The 23015-nt window shown below is 32.8% G+C and overlaps 1 protein-coding gene across 1 annotated transcript in view; it reads left to right on the forward strand.

The window, feature by feature from the left end:
• LOC149063875 (fatty acid synthase-like) overlaps nt 1-23015 on the forward strand; it is a 64737-nt gene that overhangs the window by 22136 nt on the left and 19586 nt on the right. The window contains exons 8-19 of the mRNA XM_089254593.1: nt 29-462; nt 2533-2769; nt 3993-4182; nt 6090-6319; nt 6432-6733; nt 8964-9319; nt 11664-11897; nt 13163-13339; nt 14950-16150; nt 16554-16708; nt 20241-20447; nt 21922-22251. Coding sequence (XP_089110719.1) covers nt 29-462; nt 2533-2769; nt 3993-4182; nt 6090-6319; nt 6432-6733; nt 8964-9319; nt 11664-11897; nt 13163-13339; nt 14950-16150; nt 16554-16708; nt 20241-20447; nt 21922-22251 — 4053 coding nt within the window. The remainder of the gene's footprint in view (nt 1-28; nt 463-2532; nt 2770-3992; nt 4183-6089; nt 6320-6431; nt 6734-8963; nt 9320-11663; nt 11898-13162; nt 13340-14949; nt 16151-16553; nt 16709-20240; nt 20448-21921; nt 22252-23015) is intronic.

Raw genomic sequence — 23015 nt, forward strand, 5'->3', positions numbered from 1 at the left:
TGAGTAAAACTACTTTTTTTCTATTCAGGTATTTGTGGAATAATAAAGTCGATATTAGCCTTAGAAAGTGGAATGATTGCCCCCAATTTATACTATAACGAGCCTAACAGAATGTGCGACTCTCTCATAGACGGTCGAATCAAAATTGTCGTTGAACCAACTCCTCTACCTACCCCATTGATTGCAGTGAACTGCTTTGGATTTGGTGGAGCTATATCTCAGATGATTCTTAAAAGAAACGAGCAAGTAAAGCAAGAAGACTATTCTTCTCCAGTGCCTTCCTTGGCTTTATATTCTGCTACTTCTGAAGAAGGTGTTCGATATACTTTAGAAAAGTTATCAAGAGTCAGACCAAACAGAGAATTTTTCTCCCTTTTCCATGGTCTTGCTAATTCATTGCCTAAAAATAAACCTTACAGAGGATTTGTACTATTAGATAAAGAGCCAGTATCAGAAGTGAAGGTATTATTGAAATTAACTTGTATTCTATCATTAGTTTCTGATAAAAACTGCATATTATGTACTGGAAACATTCACTTTTCTCCCACGCATTATTTACAGTTATGATTACTTTTTGTGTCACAATTTTTTTTTTTTGAATTTCTTAGTTTTTACTCAAACTATTGTTTTTGTGTAAACGGTAGATTAGATGCCTTCATAATACTGAAATCTCATACAATAGGCAGGCCAGGGGTTCTTAAACTGTGCACCGCCAATCTTTGTCAGGGGCACCGCAGAGAGGTGGCACTAAAAAAAGGTTTTTCGAAGAGTTTCTTTGTTAAACTGCTCTGGACAGCTGCAGATAAGTATTGATTATGGAAAAAAGGTGTTTTAGGTGGAAAAAATTTGAGAACCCCTGCAGTAGACATTACTTTCATTTGAACTCACATTAGTATATTTAAACTCATTTGGATTGTGAAAAAAAGTTATCCATTTGGCTGAAGCATATCATTTTTCTTTTTACATTTGCAGCCTAAAAGTGGTGAATTTTATAAGTGCTAAAAGTGAAGATGTTACTAGATCACAAAAAAGAAAACCTGTTTCCCATAGAAACGTTCACACTTGCGACCTCTTTACTCGCTATTTTGAACCATTTGTAGACAATACCTACAACTTTTTGTAGGTAATACCTACTAAACCACCCATGCACCTTGTCCATATTCTTCTGTGCATCTTCTAATGAATTGGTGCATGTTCGAATGTGCATGTATGTGTTGTAAACTTAATGTGAAGTTTGTGTCTGTGTAATGTTTGTTATAGTGCTACCATCTATTTTCCGAACTGTGAGTGAAGTGTAGTGATCAAAAATTTGTACTGTTGTAGACCTGTCACTCTTTGTGACAAGACTTTTTAATGGGGAATTAGCTCACATTTGCGCTACTTAGATGACTACCAGGCACTTTCCACATTGATAACATTATAAAAAACATTATTCATTTGTCACTTACATCATTTACCACTTTTACTCCCCCCTTTCATATTAGCTGTAATTGATTTATTGCTCAGAATTCTCATTACAGCTTACTAATTTAGTTTTAATTTCTTTCATGTAAAAAAGCAGCCACCACATAATTGTCATAATGCCAAATACCAGTGTTGAGGTAAAACTCAAACAATATTGCTCAAGTCCATTTTAACCCGATGAACTCTGATTTAAATACCCTATGTGTAAACACTGAACTCAGATTTTACCCAATCAACTTGTATGGCGTGATGTTCACATTGTTTCGTAACTGGGTCTTTAATTCTGTTGATGTGAGCATTACGTGCCGTGTATGAAGTTTTATATCTTCATGTGTGTAACTTCCAAGATAGCTGACACAAAAGGGTATGAATGTCATGTCATATGATTTGATTCAGTTAACAAGTCGGAGGATGGGGAGAAGCATTTTCTGAAATTTTTTTCAACTTCTTTAAAAGATGCCTTTTAGGGGTGAAGCACTAGACAAAAAGTATAGCGAAATTGCGCAGGATAAAATAAAACATGGACATTAACAAAAATCGCAATGTAAACACATTTTCAGATTCAGATGTGTGTGTGTTTGATTGATACCATTAGCTCAGATCTTGTTGTCCCGTCCTTTAAAACTTCACTCCTTAGAGTTTATTGGTTTAGCCCGTTCTCTTTCACAGATCTGTTTTGGTAATGATTCAACATGTTTTAAATTAATGTATAGCCTTAGTGTTATTGCTATATATCAGACTATTCAAATTTATTTTTGCCATTGAAATTTTTTATTTATCATTTATATAAATCAGGGTTTGAGAGATCACAAAAAATATTCTTAGAAGCTGAGCACATTTTTTTTTCAAGATAAATAGTCCACGACTTTGACTTCTTTCCATGCTAGTACACACACTTAAAAAAAAACTTGAAAAAAGTGTCCTCAGACTCCAATTTAGTAATTAAAAAAAAATTGGATGGAAATACAGATTATTTTCAGTCATCATGGCCACCTATCTATTGTCAAGTAACGATAAAATGATGAAATGGATTTGATTTCTTTCTTAATACCAAATTTACTTTTCTAGAGCATTGTCGACAACAAGAGAGAGGTGTGGTTCATTCTTACTGGAATGGGCTGCCAGTGGCCAGGTATGGCTTGTGACCTGATGCAGATCAAAGTATTTGCAGATTCCATGAAACGTTCTGCAGATTTGCTGAGGCCATTTGACATAGATTTATTGGAACTCATAAAGCCGAACAAGGATTATCTTTTACAAAACAGAAAGATTTTACCTGCTTTTGTCACTATATGTGCTATACAAGTGAGTTTTTACGTGTATTTTACTTAATAAAAAAAATTCTCTTTAAAAATGATTTATTTTGATAAAATTTCTATAAAGTTTCATAATTTCCTGATGGGTGTCTAATTAAAGTTAGACAGCTCAAAATATGCTATCTTTAATTAGACACTCTGTACATTAGATAGAATTTTTTTTTTTGAGAATGATATGAACATTGAATATGAATGATCATTGATATGAATGATTGGTCTTAACTTCTTGATAAGTCTAGTTTTCTATTTTTTAATGTATGAAATATATTGGTTAGGAATCGAGTTTGTAGTTCAACTTAATTTTCTCCCCCCCCACACATATTTCTTAAAAATATTTTTTCACATCAATTTTTTAAAAAAATTAGAAATGTTTTGCTTCTTGCTTTCTTCAAATGGGGAGTTAGAAAGGAAAAAAAATTGAAATTAAAAAAAAGAAGGCATAAGTATTTGGTGTATTTTTTTGAAAATTTTTTGCAAGTACTTTGGCAATTTTATTGAGATGAAGCTCATTACCTAGATTAAGACAATTTACTTCATTAGAAACTCGAAATTAATAGTCTGTCATTGATTGCATTCATTATAAACTTTATGTGATAATCCCAAGTAGTTATCCCTTTCAGACCTACGCATTCATTTTTTTGAAATTTTCAAAATGCTTTTTGAACTTTTGATACTTAAAAAATGCATTAAAAACATAAATGTCAGCATATCTTTATTTTTCAATTTTTTTCCTCAAATTTTCAAATTTTGTTTTTGTGAAGAAATAAGTCACTTCGTTCAAATTTTTTCTGCCAAGATGATATGTTCATCTTCACGTAAAATGTTTTCTAGAATTGCTAAATTTTATCATGTTATAAAATTCTTAAGTGAAAAAAAGCAATCCACACGTTTGTAGAACCAGGGTCTGAAAGGGTTAAGGTAGACAGTTTTTTTTTTTTTTCAGAAATATTTATTTCTAAAATAAAAAATTTTAATGTTTATATTCAGAAATATAAACACAAAATTCACATTTGGAAAAACTTCTGTGTAAATTTATTTATTCCAGACTCTGCCACGAATCTGGGCTGGAAGAGATCTCCAGTGGCAAAGTTCTGGCATTCATTCATTCATTGTGTAAATTTATACTCTGAATTTTATATGCAAGCTCACACACTGTGATTAAGTGCAATAATTTGTTACAATGAAAACTTTTGAACTGAAATTTTACTTTAGATTGCATTGATTGATGTTTTGAATGAACTTGGAATCGTTCCTGATGGAATAATTGGTCACAGTACTGGAGAACTTGCTTGTGCTTATGCTGATGGCTGTTGCACTGCTGAACAGGTAATGCTGTCTGCATATTGGCGGGGACGAGCTGTTGAAGCTGCTAATCTACCAGCTGGCGAAATGGCTGCTGTAGGTGAGGTGAAATAACTTTTGTCATTTCCACATGTTTCCATTTTTATTATATTTTTAAAAATGTTTTTGGTAATTAAATTGAAGATTGGACATCCATCATTTTTACTTCATTTGTTTTATACAAAAGCATAATTTAATAAATACAGAAAATATTAAATCATAACTTAAATAAATACAGAATTAACAGTCACTATCCAGGCTTTGCTATGTATTTAATAGCAAAATACAGACACACATATGAGAAGGATCTGGTTAGCTATTGCATTATAACTTTCATCTTATAATTGCTTACTAACCCACTGACTCTATGGGCCAGATAAAAATTATAAATGTCTGAAAAAAATATACTTAAAAAAGGTTCAGAGTGTTGTAACAGAACTGCTTCAAAAGTACTTTATCTCTTGATTAAAGACGAAATGGTTGTGGTCATTTTTTATTTTTTGCAAGACCATCTGGAAGAAGAAAAGTGAAATCATAGGACATGCAAGATTGTCGTGGGTTAAAGAGGGTTTGTCTGAGATTTTTCAGGTACTCCAAGTGAAGGCATATGTAAATATTCTGATCTCATACAACAATACAACTTGCCTTATTCAAGAGATGGGGCAACATTAACTGCTCACTCATCAGAGTTCCTGGTGAGAGTCACATTTTTTCTGTCTCATCAGTATCATTGTGTAACACGAGCAGTTGAAAGCTGTCTGTCAGATATTTTAATAAAGTTCAATAGTTAATGATCTCTGTGCAACTAAGCTTGCTTTTTTATTTTATTTTGTCAATATTTCCATTCAAATATAAGAACTGTGTTTTTTTCTGCCTATAATCCGTGTATTGTGAATAAAAAAATTATCTCAATTTCTTAGTGCAGATTATAGACTGCAGTGTATAATCTGCTGCTTTTTTCTGAAAAACATTGCAAAAAATAATAATTCTAAAAAATAATTTTATTTAACAGTTAAAAATGACATAAACACGAGTAGAACCACAGACACCTTTTTTAAAAAACGGTGCCAACAACCCCTTCTATTCCTGAAGATTTAATTAGTTGTGCGGTACAGGCAAACTAATAAAATTGAATGTGTAAATTATATGTCGCTGCTGCAGATTATAGGTAGGATAGATTAAGCAGATTTTTGTATCAATACTTTATATTTTCCCTAATATGAATTGTGTGAGAGTCATGATACAAGTTTGTGAACAGAGATTTGGACTAGTTTTCCATAACTTCTGTTCTAAACTTTCCTCTTGTTATGAAATTCTATTGATTGAGAGATTGTTCGAGTTAATTCTGGTTCACACACGTTACATCAGAAAATTATGTATCTTACACTAGTTTAACTAATTCAGTTCATATTTCAAATTTATTCATTAGAAGCTAGATGTCAGTAATGACTGAATTAAAATTTTATCATTAAAATATAAATACAAGGCCACAACGGGCAAAATGTCCAATGAGGTGTCTGAGAAAAAACTACCTCACACATGAACTTCTCGATTAGAACTTTGTTTGCAACTAAATCTTGTTGCCCTCTTTTTTCTTTCTTTCTATAGTTTGAATCAGAAAGAAGGTAGTTATAATACTTGGAAAGTAATAATACTTTAATATGTTTATTTTATATGAAAATTTACATCCTCTGTATGTCCCCTTTAAGACGCTGTATAAGCTGTACAATTCAGAATAGATTTTTAAAAAATATTTTCCCCGTGTTTCTATATACATTTCATTAACTATGGAAGAAATGATCAGCTCAAAAAAAAAAAAAAATCATGCACTGTAGGGTTAAAAAATGCTTTTTTGGTAAAACATTTTATGATATAGAAACATTTGTTGCATATGTGTAGTTTTACTGTTGCATAATTAAGTTGAACATTTGTGCATTTGTGTTTGCTTTGTTCATGTCTGGATCACAGGCCTCTCATGGGAAGATGCCAAAAAGAGGTGTCCAGAAAATGTGTACGCTGCTTGCCATAATGCACAAGACTCAGTAACAATATCAGGTTTAACAGAACCATTAGAAAAATTTGTATCCCAGCTGAAAAAAGAAAACGTATTTGCTCGAGTTGTGAATGCTTATGGTTATTCCTTCCACTCTGTTCTCGTTCAACCTGCTGCACCAGCTCTTAAGTCTGGTGTGGAAAAGGTAATTTAAGGCATTTTTTTAAATTTGAATTCTTATCAGAAATTATGTGAATTTTTTTTTATAATAAAATGTATATTTCTGGGCTACAGCAATATTTGTTATTTTCTTCTAGCTCATACCTCAACCGAAGTTGAGAACAAAGCGATGGTGCAGCACATCATATCCACCTGAGGAATGGGAAAAACCAGAAGCCCGAATTGCTGATGCAAATTACTTTACCCATAATTTGATATCAAATGTTCACTTTGCTGAGGCTTTGGCGCACATCCCATCAGATGCTATCACTATTGAAATCGGCCCTCATTTTCTTTTGCAAGCTATCCTAAAACGAGTTATTGGGAAAAACGCTGAATTTATTGGTCTTATGAAGCGCCATGAAGACAATGTGAGCTTTTTCTTGTCAACTATTGGAAAGTAAGTAAATCTGATTAAGGCTAATATTAATTGCCTTAAATTATTGTGTTATGATACAATTTTTTTTATGAACTGAACTGCGTTTAACTCTAAGGATCAAGAATTTCATTTTGAAATCAGTCAAATTTCCTTGATAGATACTCCACACTTCTGAACACATTGTTGACTGGTCAACAATGTATTAATAGTCAGCATTTGTTTTAATCCTGACTTGAAATACAGTCAAACCTTGTTAAGACAGACTCATTTGATAGGAGCTGAATATTTTTTGACATTAGAATATAATAAAATCACTGTTTTGTTGGTCAATTCAGTTAGTGTAAAATATTTTCAGTGTTTTTATTTCATTTAAATGATGCTTGACTGTAGAATTTCAGTATATTTCTCTGAAACAAATGTTATTGTATTTTTAAATTTACTATTTGCCGATTTTTGTCTATTTTTTTGTCTTCGCTAGTTATTGAAATTCTTGTGGAAGATTTTGACTCATAAATGTGGCTGGTTATCTGGATAATTTGTCTTTGTAAAATCCACAATTTTTGCATTAAACTAGCATTCCTTTTGTTGATTCAACTTTTAATTCATCAAATGAAGGCCAGATTACATCTTTTTTTTTCCACCTGTATTTGGTATATTTCTTTTATACATATGTGGTATTTAATGAGCAGTATTTTAATTAAGATAATAACACTAATAATTTTATACTCAGCAACAATTCTATGATATGAAGAAAATTGAGAATTTATTTGAATTGGTGAGGAGCAGATAAGAGCTGCTGCTACCCTTTGCAAAAAAAAGAAACCTTAACTGAAGCGAGTATATGAGTTTCTTTTATGCACTCACATGCACAGACAGCATGATTTATATTTGCACTACCATTTCCAAGCATATTCCAAAAATGGGAAAACAAGGTGGTGCATCAGGGAACTTTTCTTTATACGTATAATATATAACACATATATATTCAAATGTGAATGTTCAATACATAAGAATGGCTTCATTTAATGAAATAAAATTTTTGATATTAAAAAAATAAAACCCTCAATCCAACACATGAAATCATAAAAAAGCAACCACCTACTATTACTGGTTGCCGCTGAGGTCAATCAAAGAAAGTAGAACAAAGCACTAATGTATATCAAAGCTGGTGGTGATATATCTGATATACTGCTTCTCATGGAAAGAAAATGAAAATATCTGTGAGATAATGAGCTACCCTACACTTTCCTATTCTATCTTAGTTTATCTGAAAGTATATGTGGACATACACTTCAAGGTGGTTATTACCTGATGTGGCTACACCTGCTGCACACACACATTAGGGTATTTCTGGTCAATTCAGTTGAATACTAAGATCATAAAACAACTTGCCATGGTAATTTGCAGTGCATTTGTGGTGAAAAAAAAAAATTGCTCCAATACAATATGGGCCCCAACTCCTGCATGACCTGGGTGAGTCAATACATCAACTGATGACCTCTTGGAAGAGTGATCGGTCAGCTATACATAGTTATACAATGCCCATTGCATGGGCAAGATATGTTATAAGGAGAAACAAACTTCTAATTTTTCTCAAACAGGGGCTATGTTTGTCTGTAACAAAAACATTCGTGTCTAACACCATCCAGTCAAGCAAAGTTAATGCCAGGCAACTCTAAGTATTCTATCAGTCAGGCACTTGCACCTATTTTAAATGTGGCTGGAAGGGGATAGGGTACTTTCTGATAATGATTAATACTAAGAGTCAGAGATTTTAAAAAGATTAGTTCTTCTGAAGTTCCCCCATTCAAAATATCGAAGTTCTACAGAATATTGCCTCTGAAATTCATAAACAAACTTAAAAAAAAAAATTAAAAAAAGGACATTTTTACAAGAAAGGTTCGAAAATAGCAAAAATAAGTATTTTTCTCGAACTTCCAGGCTCTACTAATTATAATAGATAATATCAATCAGATATTTAGCTCCTGGGGAGGGGGAGGGGGAACAAATTTTGATGAAAAGCCACTTTTGGTAGAAAATATTTCATCAGTACAATCATTTCTATTCAATTTCATGAATACATGCTTATTTATACCATGATTTTACTGTTCAAAACTGCATGAAGAAATTGTGTTAAAATATGGGACATTAAATATAAGTTAGCCTGTGTTTTTGCATCTTTATGTGTATCATAAGCAATTAATTTGTACATCAATGATTAACACAATTGTTCCCTTGTTTTTCTTTCCAGATTGTATAACCTTGGGTTAAATCCAAAAGTAGAGAAGCTTTATCCAATTGTTAATTATCCTGTTCCTAGGGGCACACCATCTGTATCTAGTTTTATCAAATGGAATCACTCGGTATCATGGAAAGTTCCCAAGTACTTGAAAGAGACTGGAGGAGCAATTCGTCTGTTTATTAGACCTGCTGAAAACGATGCTTACCTTTTGGACCATTGCATTGAAGGAAGAGCTTTGTTTCCAGCCACTGGTTATTTGTATCTCGCATGGGAAGCACTTGCAAGATTTTTAGATAAGTTCCTCAAAGACCTTCCAATTATTGTAGAAGATTTCAAAATACACAGGGCCACTATCCTTGGATCTGGTTAGTTATGATATTAAGTATAACTAAAGTTCTCAAACTAGTTCATTTTAAAACTAGTTTGAAAATGATAGTTGCAGTATGCATTTTTTTTTAATTGCTACTACAGAAAATTTGAATTTTTTACATGAGAGATAGGGTTTATAGAGATCGTGACAGGGTATACAAAAATCACGATTAAAAAATAATAATATATATATTTTTTAAATTAAAATTTGACTGAAATTTAACTGACTGCTCATTAATTAAAACAAATCTTGTTAATCATTAAGAATGCATATTTTCATGTCACCTACCTATCTTTTTTCACCTAATCTCTCAAATTTAATTCAGCATTAATGAATAAACTACAAACTAAACGATAAACAAATGAACTATAAGCAAAAAATATGAACTCCAAAATTCTGTGTTCATGTAACATGAAAGGTCGTTGAGTCTTCATGGATTAACATTTTTCTTGCAGAAGTGCTTTTATTCATGACGGCTTCCAGTCCCACCCCTAAAGTAAATTCCAAGTGGCAATTCAATATCATATGTAGTGCAAGGTTTCTCGATTCACTTGATGTACAACCAAAGGGTCATTCAGCATCAACTAAATGAAAAACATATTCTATTGACAGGATTGTTTCTTTTGCAAACAGTGGATGCATTTATTATTATGTGCTTCTGATTGCATGATGTTGCTTGATAATTTGCGCATTTTATTCTTTCATAGATTTAATGGGTTTTGATTTAAAAAATACAAACAAACTTTAGACCTTTTCACATTAAAATTTCAAGTTCAACAGTACTTATGTTGGTACAGTGTGTATTAGCTTAAATTGGCAATCAGTGGCACAGAAATCAAGGCTTTATACAAAAAACATTTTCTGTTTTTTTCATCGGGGATCCTAGTGCCCTATTGTAATGCTTTGTTCCCTATATTTTTCCATGCACAAAATCTAGAACCTAATATGTAATCACTTAACCACGAATTGGCCCTGATGAGAATCCCCTTTTCAGAAACAAGACATCAACAATAGGAATTCAGTTTTCTTGGGTGAAACATATGATGGTATAAGACTGAATGATAATGGTTTATTTCAATTTCTCACGTAAAATTTGCAATGGGGAGAAGTAAATTGTGATTTAAAAATTTGAGATGAGTGAAAATCACTGAAAAATGAAATGTTAGATGATAGACATAATATGTGACATTTTTCGAAGTTTGGGAAAGGCATGAAACCCGTAACTTCAGGGCTATCTTAGTGCACTATATTTTTTATGGTCCCCGGGGGTGCAAGCTTACATAAAGAAAGCAAAATTAATTAATCTACATAAAATTCGTGGCTTAAGGGAAATTTGCATCAGTAGATGGTGAAACTAGATAGGGAGGGTATGTAATGTGAAAACTGCATTGTGGCACTTCAGAAAACAAAGGATTGTTCAAGAAAATCTAGAAATAGAACAGCTATCTTTCTGCACTGTATCTAAAGATTAGGTTCAAGTCTATATATTTACCAGATCTTCTATATTTCTTTAAATTGACAACTTTACAGCATTTCAATAACATGGATTAACACATTAGGTTATTTTTACTTTGATATCATTGAAGTTAATACAAAGGAAAAATGAAATTTAAATCAATGATTTTTAAAAAAAAATCAAGCTGATTTAAATCAGCTGACCCTGGATCATGATGTGAAATTTTCATTCCTGCAGATGTAGCTTATCAAATTTTTAATTTTTAAAAAAAATTACATATCTGATTGTAAAAAGAAAAACATTTAAAAGAGATTTTTAAAACTTTTAGTAAATATGTACAATTTACATTTTGTTCTGATATGAGAAATAGAGCTGTAACAGTGTTTTCCAAAAAACTGGGAAAGAGACCAAAAATACAAAAACCATGAATACTGAGAGTCGACTGTAGTGATGTTATGAAACAAACTGATTCAACAATTAGTTCTTCACATTTTCAGTATACAGTAAAATTTCAGTGTATCACAGAATCAAATACATTGCGTCTCCTCTATCATGTTTTCTGTTTTTTGTATCCAATCAATAAAACTTTTTTTCATACATCCCATTTTATTAGTTGCTCTATAATGTGAAGTTAAACCATGAGTCCTATAATTTTTATCGTCTTATGCTCCTTTACCTACCATCTCTTTCATATCTGCCATCATCAACATTTAGTAAAATAAGTAATGAAGATTCAGAAGCTGCCCATTCTTAAATGACTGAGAAGCATATTTATGCATGGGCAGTTTATTTTACACAAATTTTAAAATACCATTCAGCATTTTTTAGTTAAAAAAGAATATCTCAATTTCATTTCTTTTGATTTTATGTCATTACTTTTCAGATACAAAAATATTTATTATTTCCATTTCAACTGTTGGAGGTGAATTTGAAATAGTTGAGAATGAAACAATTGTAGCTACTGGTAAAATCAATGCTGATCCAAAACTCTCAATCAACGTACCAGAGACCAAAGCTGAAAATATGGTGGATGGAGCTGATGTTTACAGTGAAGTGAAAATTCATGGATATGAATATGGTCCATCATTCCGATGTCTAGATGCGATCAGTATAGATGGTATATGATTTAATAAATGATATATTCAGATATTATGTACTAACTTTGCTGTCAGGAAAACAATTATATAGTTTTCCAGTGAAGCCAAATTTAATAATTTTTTTAAAGTTTACCAAAATTATGTGAGAGGAATTGCAAAGATGCATTAATTTTTGAGGCTTTCCTTCTGAAAACCAACTTTTACACCACTTTTAATTTAAAAGAGATATTTTCTTTACTCTTTCCCCAAAAAATTCTATTTAATTTTAAAATTTTTTGAATTACATTATAGTTTATTTTGCATCTACTTATACAACTGTATCACAATCTAGTTTGATTCAGCTGGGGTATGTACAATGGTGGGATTCATGCAGTTCCATCAATTGGGTAGAAAATGTTAGTCAATATGCATCCAGATGCATATTTCACACATCAAAACTCATTTTTACTCCTCCAAGTTTCTTTAAGGAGTGAAAATATTCCTTAAATTTTTGATTGCAAAAAAAAAAATTAAATATTTGCATATTGTGTGGGTGTTTGCCAGCTTCCCTTACCCTTTTATAAACAATCGTGTATGACTAAGGTGATTATATTCCATCAATAAAAATATGGGAAATTCTGATTGCAAATGTGAGACAAATGATGCTAAAAAGCCACCAGTTTTAGAAAAAATGGGCAATTATCCTTGAAATTGCTTAAAAATTGCTTTTGGGCAGGAAAGAAAAGCCTACAGCAAATCTGCAGTGAAAAATTTGTTTCATTTGTTTCAACATCACAAAAACGTGCACTGGATACAGTCATAATCATCATAATCTGTCATAAATTATGAAAATTACCTTCATGAAAAATTTCTGTAAAAATTACAAATTTAAGTAAGCTTTGTCAAAAAAAGGATATTTCAATATGATAAATGCGATTTTAATCATATGGTGTGATAGAAATCCCCTCGTTATTTACCCAGTAGATGGTTAATTCTGAAAAAAATGTTAAAATATCATGTTAATTTGTTTGCTTAATGAATTAAAAACTGAATTCTGTATCCTCTTCATTCCAGAGGTGCACATATGTGTACCTAACTGAAATGGTCCTAGTAAAGATATTGACCAAATTAACTAATTAAAAAAAAATTTTTAACTCTCAGTTATGGCTAGATTTGAAGATGATTTATGTTGTGCAGAAAAAGAAACTTATGTTGTGCGTAGAATATCATAATTTAAGTTTTTAATGTAGGTTTTTAATTCTGATTGTATTCTTTTCTTTTGTAATTTATGATATGAACTCCACAGGGTCTAGTGGATTTGTGAAATGGAACCAGAAATGGATATCTTACTTGGATGCTCATTTGTTATTCTTTGGCTTAGTGGACAAATGCCAACAGTTTTGCTTGCCCACAGGAGCTCTTTCAATCAAAATAAATCCAGTCCAGGTGATGGGGTATATCAAAGAACTTACAGACAGACAATGTAATTTTTTTAAACATTAATTTTAGTTTTTTATCTGGTGTATGGCGTAGCATGATTGAACAGATTCTTATGGCAAACATTGGCATAGAAAATATTGCTCAGAAATTTTGTGTTTGCTTTTTTCAACCAGCCCTAGTAGTAAAATTCAGCTTCTTTTTTACATTATGGATTATTGTGTGCTTGTCTTAGCATGAATGCTGCATACTCTAAAACCACACATCGGCAATCTGTCAGGCCAGACAAGGCCTGGGCTCTTTCTCTAAGGCTAGGGATTTTAGTCCTTTGCCCAGTTGAGTTGAATGCTGGAGAAAACTCCATGGAGGCGCTGGGTGACACACTAGCAATCTGGCAATTGCTGTTGATTTAAATTTTATCAGAAACTAAGCCAATTTTGTGAAATAATTTATTATGACTTCATATGCAACAGAAGCTTGAGTAAAATACATCCAAGCCCTATTCTGATAGACCAGGGGTGGCCAAGTTCTCACTGTTCAAGGGCCAAACATAAAGAATGGCTGCAGTATCAGGTGCCACAAGAGTGACAACACTCCAGTGTATAGGCCGCACCAGTAAAATGACACAGAAAACTTTCAGATTTGTGCCCAACACAAGTAATATGGTGTAAAATGGGAAATTTAGGCATTAACATTTTGCCCTGGGCTCCACTTCATAAACTGATACATATCCTTTTTTTTTTCTATTTTCCAGCTAGTAGATGCAATACATCAAAAATTAGTTTCTTTTCCAAATTATTACATTCAATTATATTCATAATTTGAATGTTGCAGACAAAACGTTTTTTCAACATTTTTCTGCAGTTAATTTTATTCCTTACTCCTTGGCAACCAGTAGGGACGCACGGGTCGAATAGACTCTAGGAATTGATTCATGCACCGGTAAACTTCAAGAGGGGCTTTATTATTGGGATGGAAAATGTGCCAAAAGTCACTCATAGGGACCCATTACAGATATTGACTATCCGGAATGGGTAAACCCATGATGGTACTAAGATAAAATGGACTAGCTTCACATAGACCAGACAGATTACCTGTAGATGTGAAAGGATGTGCATGCACACACTATTACCTGGTTCATGCCCATGAGATTACACAGAACCAGAGATTTGCGATGATGTCATTGTGAGTTGGCATCCACTTTGAAAAAGTTTGTCACTGTGAGCACAGCACAAAGTATGCATTCAGCTAAAAATAGAGAGGCCACAAAATAGCAACTTGCCCAATGAGGTGGCTGAAAGAAATTGGGTAAAATTCCCATGTAACAATGTAACAAACTTTAAGAACAATATGTGTGTACAAAATAGCAGTGTGATTAGATAATAAGAAATGGTCTGCTAGTCAGGTCTGCTGTGGATGATAGCTTAAATAATGATAAGAAAATCAGTTTATTACACAGTAAGTTTACTTAGTCACGGACCACACAAAATCACCTCGCTGGCCAGCTGTTGGCCACCTCTGTGCTAAAGTCAGTGTCCATTAATAAAAGATATCTGCTGATAGGACCATTCATTATGAGAGGTTTAGTTTTAGTTTATGCATATATTGTGCTCAGCATATTGTGAAAATAGTTTTTCTTTTATTTTTACTTGCTAGGCCTTCCCGTATCCTACAATGCCAGCACAAAAGTCTGCTGTTCACCTGGTATAGAAATAAGAAGCCTCAAGCTAGAAGCGGCACCCCGGAGACAAAGTGCTAGGAACCCTCCTATATTAGAAAAATACACGTTCATTCCATATTGTAGTGCAGATCAGGTATTTCAAGATTCAAAACTTCATACTCAGGAGTATGCATATATATGCAGCGAGATGGCTAAAAAGATTTCACTTTCTTTCGGTAAATCATCAAAACCAATTAATTTGCCGAAAGTTGATATTCCATTAACTGTGAAGCTGGACGAATATCTTCAGAATCCTAATGAAAGTCATATTCTGCTACAAATTCTTCATAAAATTTCAGAGCTGTCGTCCAATAACAATTATTTGAGCAACGTTGATAACCTTTACCAGAGTTACATAGATAACATCGGAAAAGATATTTTATGCAGGACCCTCTTAGATGAGCAACATATAAGAGTTCTGCTCGAAATTATCTTCGAAAATATGACAGGAAGAAAAAGTGTCGTTGAAATATGCACTGGTCATCACCCTGTATTACCATCTATGTTTGATGCTGTAAAAATGTTCAGTCGTGCTAAGGTGACTGGTACACTTATGCATCCAAATCCAGAAAGTCTTGATGCTACAATTTTCTCTCAGAGAAGCATTGAAGTCAAAAAACTTGGTACAAATGATATCAATGAGATGAAAGGAAAGGACATTGTTATTGGTTCGTTCCTATTCGGAAATGATCATTCCCTGAAACAAAATATACATAAGCTAAGCTCATTGGGAAATGGTAAGAGCTTCATCATCTTCTATCACAGAGAGCAAATTTCTCCAGCCGAGGCATTCCTGAGTTCGCTCTGTGATAAGAAATTAGAAACTCAGTCAAATGAATATGTTCAAAAAATCTTCAGAGAAGAAAGCTTGACTGTATTGTCTAAATTATCGGATTCTTTTGGAAGCTATTTGTACCTTTTGCAGCAAGCGAGTGAGAAGAAAATATACAAGGACTCGGTTGTGAAAATTAGCGACGGTTGCTACAGTGAGTGGGTAGATGAATTAAAGAAGGCTTTGATTGCTGCGAATGACGTAGATGATGCACGGATATGGCTAGTGGCTGAAGATAGTTCATCTAATGGAGTTATTGGCATGACAAAATGCTTAAGGCAGGAGCCTGGTGGTGAAAAAATCAGGTGAAGCTTTCGCCAGCATTTCTTTAGCTGAAAATTGTGTAGCATTTCTATAAAAAAACATAATATATTCTTGAAGGTGTATATTGTATTTTACATAAATATAATGAATAATTTTAAGTCTGAATGCCGCTCTTAGACTTAGTGGTTAGTGCATACCAATTTGCAGTTCAACAGGTTTTGAATTCCAGTTAGAAGCACGTGACATAGCTTTTTTGGAATTGGATTAGTTATTCCCAGTATGTATAAAATTATTATAGCGATGACTAAAGATTGTTAACTTTTTTACCCTCTGGCACATTGTTACATGTTTTTTGAATATCTGCCATCTAATAATTGTTATTTTTAATGCATATTTTTATGTGTATGTACAGCACATTGATCAATTTTTTGTTTATTATTACAGGTGTATATTCATTGTAAATGATGACTCATCTCATAATGCACCACCATTTGATTTGAATAATCCTTTTTATGCTGATATTCTTGAGAAAGACCTCTTGTTCAATGTCTACAGAAATGGGTCATGGGGCTCATTCAAGCACATTCCGGTTGAACATGGTAAGATTTTACCAGTATCGCATTAGTTTTGGATAAGAGTACATAGTTATTTCCATGCAATTTTTTTGCTAACTAAATATTCTCTTTTGACCCATTCAATGTTTTTGATGTAATATTATGTCAGTTGTATGGAAGAAATACAAAACACCTTTCTCCACTGCCATTGTTATGCTGTGGATGTGCCAATTTGACAAAATAAAGTTACCCTATAAAACTTTTGCGTGGGTGAATAAAAACACGTTTTCCCCTCTGTTGTCTGTGTCTGAGGGGTCACAATAATTTCAAAGCTAAAGGATTTGAGACTGACCAGTGCATTATCAAATTAGAAATAATATAAAGCATAATATGCAAAAGCACATAAGGTTATTAAAAATATTGGAAGAGCTCAAACTCAATATTTTTATAGTTATTATGATAGTAGAAAATATATTGAGTGGGCTCAAGCTAATGGACCGGATATAAGTTTATGCCTATGATAATTTAGCATTACATAGTTCGCTAGCATTTTATTTGGCATGTAATTATTTTTCCATTATATTATATCAGTAATTCTTTTCAATAAGATATTTTTCTTGAGAATTAATTTCACATTTTGTATTTTTTATTTGATATATGTTTCGTTTCATGTTGTAGATTTATGTATGGTGCTAGAATCTAAAAGCTCAGTTTGAGTGAAAGGAATAAAATTTAGGGGTATCTGAAATGTTTTAGACCTATGAGTGCTGATGCTTGGCCTCAGCTTCATGCAAAGAACTCTGATTTTTGAATAAAATTCTGGTAAATTTCTCAATCTATTTTACATTCCATGTGAAGTACTCGGGAGGCTAGAGCACCCATGGCTCAGAAGCAAGTTTTACCTATAAAGTTACATAAACGATCCCTAATAAAGGAAGCTGTAAAATCTCTTGGTTGGAAAAAACAAGGCTTTTTTTAAACAAAAAATAAATAGTAACACACTTGTTCCTCTGCTGAATATCGCTATCTACTCTAATGATGAATATCAAGACTGGACAAATCCCAGGCGCCAGGTCGCCAAGGCAACTAAAAAATTAGTATTGGTATCTAAAATTTTTTTGTGTTGTTACTAAATTGCGGGCTGAGAGTAGCACAAAATGTTTGGAATTTATAGCAGAATATCTGCCAACATGAAAGAAGGTCGGTATGCTCTGAAAAACTCAAAAGAAGCAGCATTATTTTGGCTCCTGTTCTCCTTGTAAAAAAAATTTTTCCACCTAAAAAATTTTTTGTGCCGCTTAGATTTCTTTGCAACTAGATGGAGATTATCTATCGTTATTGAATCACTAAAACAGGTTTGTGCCAGTAAGCATATAAAAAAAAACAATCTAACTTTTTTTTACAAGAACCTTGTTTCTACTTTTGGCGAATTACATTAAAAGACAAAAGTGGAAAAAAATATTGGATCGGGGTTAAAAACAAACGATATGTGTTTTCATATTATTGGGTGCTGGATCTTTAAACACAAGACCCAGTTCACTAAATATTATCAACTCATTTTCTCGTGAAAGGCCAGGACTACATACTGCATTTCAAAGCCAAGAAATGTAGAAATAAGGAAGAGTTTCTTTTTATGTTAAAAGGGGGGATGATTCCATTCAAGAAGTTTAACTCTTTGACTATGAATTTTTTTACATTCATTCACTATGGAAATGAACAGAATAGGTCACAAAAAAAACTGATACTTTGGCTATAACGAATGCCTCAGCTTACGAATTTTTCAGATAACAAAGATTTTTTTTCATTATTTATTTGCTTTGGCTAATGAAAATTTTTTCATTATTTTTCTGCTTTGGCTAATGAACATTTTCATTGACATCAGAATTACTGTCACTCAAACCTGATTAATTCATGTCCACCTCAGAATCTTTTTCCAGATGTAACACCACTTCTCTTTCTAGAAGTTTTGAATCGTTCCATGTAAAATGAAACATTCAACCAATAGAAAATACATTAAACAAAAAAAGAGCCCATGTTTTCGGAACACACATTCATTTAGTGCAAGTCTCTTAGCATTAAATCGAATAGTGTGGACATTTTAGGAGCTTATCTTTTTCACCTTCATGTATCAGACACAGAAATGAGCCAGTGAAGTAGCAAATGGATAGGGATACCTATGAACTCAACTTGGTTGTGTCGACATCAGTAGGCTAAAGCTGGTAGTGTTTGCGTACATAGTGTGAAGTGAAATTATCTTCTTCAACAGTACCTTAACTTCCTGTTAATTCTACTTTATCAAATTTTGAAACTGTTCATTCTAGCCTTTGATCATTTTTTTGTTTTTTTTTACAGAGCTCCTTTAGTGTTTTATAAACCTTATCTTCTCATTGTATGCCGAATCTAATATGAATCGAATGTGTTTCCATAGAAACCTGTGGGAAATTACATTTTGGCTTATAACAATTTTGGCTGATGAACATGATTCCGGAACAAATTATCTATGTTAGCCGAGGCATGACTGTATAACAAATTAAGAATTTGGACTTTTTTCATCAAGTGCTATTCGAACCAAAGCTAGGACACATGTTCTAGTCATAGTCAATGATGGGATACATATATGTGTGTGTGTCCCACTTGTGGCAAACATTTTACTTCATACACACTTGTTATTTTAGAAAGTTTATTATATGAAAAATATTCAAGTTTTGTATGGTACAAGGTGAAGCATTCCATACGTAAGCCAAAATTGCACATTGGACAACTCATAGTTGTTCTCTTTTCTTTGTTCATTTGTGCGCAGGGGCGATGTGACTTTCCAATTAGTGGAAGGTGATCCCAACATTCAAAAGATGTATAGCAATCGTTGATGGACAACCACAGCCAGGCTTTCTTCGGATATTTGCAATGTATTTCATGTTCATACACGGTTCGGGGTAGAAAAAAAATTCCCCACGGAAAAAAGAAAAATAATTACGGAACCTCAAAAGGAGGGCAGAATGGCAAACTTTCAGAAACATAGGAGGACATCGAAAAGTGAAAAGGAGGACGTCTGGTAACCCTAACTTGAACAGAAATCCATCTGGAATTTTTCCCCATTAACATAAACGTATTTACCTACTCTTTGTTTTCTGTAGGACATCATATTTCAGCAGAATTTTCTTGACTTAAACGATGGTGTAGCCGAAGATGAGACTCCCTGGAGATGGTGATACAAACAGATATTTCAAGCACAAATATATAAGCAATTCAAATAAATAATTAATTAGTTCAGGACAGAAAACCAATGCCCACTGCAGCACCATCTGAGTAACTAATGATAAAGTATGAGCAATTGGTCTTGCTCTATAACTGAGATGCATTACAATTACTTTCCAAACAATTTTTGTCCCAGTAGTAATTTTTGAAATCTCAGTGGGATATATATATGTCACGTTAGTAGTCAAAGAGTTAAAAATATTTTGATGTTGAAAAAAATATGACTGCAGGGACTGTGTGTGTTTCAGAAGATTTTTAATGGGAATTTTTTTAGAACTGTATTGTTATTGTAATGAAATTGAGAATATTGTTCTCCCTCTAGGTGTGAAAGAGAGAAAAATACCACATAGTTTCTTGAATGTCATGAAGTATGGTGATCTTTCTTCCTTCAGATGGATTGAATCTCCTTTTGAGTATGAAAAAGACATCAACGGGAAAACAGAAGCATTTATTCATGTTGTTTACTCTGCCCTTAATTTCAAAGATGTCATGTATGCAACAGCAAAAATGAGTGCTGGGCTAGCAGTCGGTATGATCATTAATAATATTGTTGTAACCTTGCTTATAGATTTCATTATACAAATAAGTGTTATTTTATTCGGATAATTACATAAAATTATACAATGAACACTCGTTGCTGCATCCCCATGTTTTTAAATGTGTGATTACATCTTGTTATTATTGACAGTTATGTTTTCCGTGCCTTTCTTTATGGATCATAAATGCAAAGTACATAGTTTAATGAGCACATTTCATCAGATGATGCTGATAAAATTTCTGAAAAAATGATTTTTCATTAGAAAACACTGGTTTTCTTGCAGTGAAGCATTGACTTAGTAGATTCAAGGAACAGCATGATATTGTTTTCTGTACAATCAGTGGCTTTTCAGGTTCTATTGTTAATCCTATAAACCAGTGTTTTTCAACCTTTCTGAACCCAAGGACCATTAAAATGTCTAAAACAGTTCAACGGACTACTTTGCGTCTTGTATTATGGGACATTTCTGTAATTTTAGTGGTTCTGAATTTCTTTTTATACATTTGTCCCATTTTTTCAATGTTCAAATCCCAAATTTATAATGTTCACTAAAATCATTATTAAACAGTGTTTTTATAACTTATGATAATTTTGGGTATAAATATTCATTTCACATTGTCAAGTTAAACTGTTTTTCCTCAATTTTTCAGCAATTTTCACTGCAATTGGGAATTTTGCTGACTTTATGGCAATGCTTTAAAGACAATTGGTGACATCCCGTATTTTACACAGTAATCGAGTCATTTGAATGTTTTTCCGTCAAAATTTTGTTTACTGTGGTTTATAGCAACCTTTTATATTCCCCACTCTTCACCCCTTTTTGCAGTAATCCCATATTTAGGATCACGACTTCCCGTTTTTTCCTTGACAAGGTATTATGAACCTAATTATGAAGGTACAGTTTTTATTTGTGAATCAGTAATGGATATTACTATAATATCAATTACAACAACTGGTTAATTTTCCATCCAGTCAAAATTGAATTGTCAAGTCTGCCTGTGGACCATAGGTGGAAAAATGCTGCTTCAAACATTATTGACAAGATTTCTTGTCTCCTTAAAAACCTCTTATTTCAGCGTTGATGAGCCCAAATACTTTGTAAAGTTGATTTTTCAATAGAACACTTTCCCCTATTCTCCTTAGCTTGCATCCACTGAAAATCAGAAGAAAGTCTAATTAATTAAAAAAGGTATGACATTTTTTGAAGGAGGTTTAGTGATTTCTGCTGTGCCGCTTAAAGGGTTAAGCAACATTCTCACAAATTTTTTTTTCTACCTGCATGGACCCATTTTTTTCTACATGCTGCAAAGCAGTCTGTCATATGCACCAATGGTAAGTTTTGCAAGCTCGAAAGTACTTTTGTCGTGAGCAAGCTTATAGGGGAAATTTTTTCCCAAGAATGGCATAACCTGATACCTTGTGTTTGTTTTTTCATTCATCTGTAAGTACAATTTTTTTCTTCCAGATGAAATTGGAAATGATCCATGTGTACTGGGCCTGGAATTCTCTGGTGTTACACCTGATGGGCGAAGAGTGATGGGTGCCTGTTCCAATAGAGCTATGGCAACAACAATTCACAGGTCTCCTATGTTCATGCTTGATGTACCCAATCATTGGACTCTGGAAGATGCTGCTACTGTTCCCGTTGTATATAGCACTTGCTACTATGCTTTAATGGTGCGTGGTCAGTTATCTAGGGGTGAATCTGTTCTGATTCACTCTGGTACGGGAGGAATCGGTACTGCTGCCATCAGGATTGCGCAGAGTATGGACTGTGAGATTTTCACTACAGTTGGTAATTAAGTTTATATTACTATTATTTTTTTCACTTAAATCACCGAACAATTTCCTTTATTTTGAATCAATTGTTATTCTCAATTACATTGATGTCATGCTGTTTTATCATCTGTGCAAGCTGTTTTGAATGTATTTTTTTTTTTAAATTTGCAAAAAAGATTAAGTATTAGAGATATGTAAAACTTTATACTGGCATAAGATAGCATATACAATCAAAAGTAAGTGTAAAAAATTTGAAATAAATGGTTAAATAGTACTTTTTTTAGTGATATTTTTTACCAGAGCATAGTCTTTCATGATTTCAAAGGGTATGAGAACCCTTTAGTAATTATTTTGGTGTTGCTCATACTATAATGCAGTTGGATTTTTATTTCTAAACATTATTCATGTCTTTGATTTTTAACTAGTTATGGCACAATCATATTATGTACATATTTGACTTAATGTCTGGTTTCACTTGATACTTGCTTTGTTTCCTTTGGTAAAGTCTATTTCAAATATAAATTCTGTGCTTTGGTGTTTTCAAATACAAATACAGTGGAACATTGATAACTTGAGTTCTCAAGGGGGATTGAAAAACATGTCAACTTAAGAGGATGTCAATTTAGCAAGGTTTCATTTCAGCCTCATCTTTGCAGTCCAAAGGTTTTTCAGCATTTTGGTGGTACTGTTCATACTTTATAGCACCTCCCCGCAATGAGGAAGGCTTCTGGAAATTTGTCCCTTTACAGTTTTTGTATAGCTTATGAGAGTTCTGCTAAA

This window comes from Pholcus phalangioides, unplaced genomic scaffold, assembly GCF_987345545.1.
Source record: "Pholcus phalangioides strain wild (caught in Gottingen) unplaced genomic scaffold, Ppha-v1.0 ptg000042l_1, whole genome shotgun sequence".
Classification (NCBI taxonomy): domain Eukaryota; kingdom Metazoa; phylum Arthropoda; class Arachnida; order Araneae; family Pholcidae; genus Pholcus; species Pholcus phalangioides.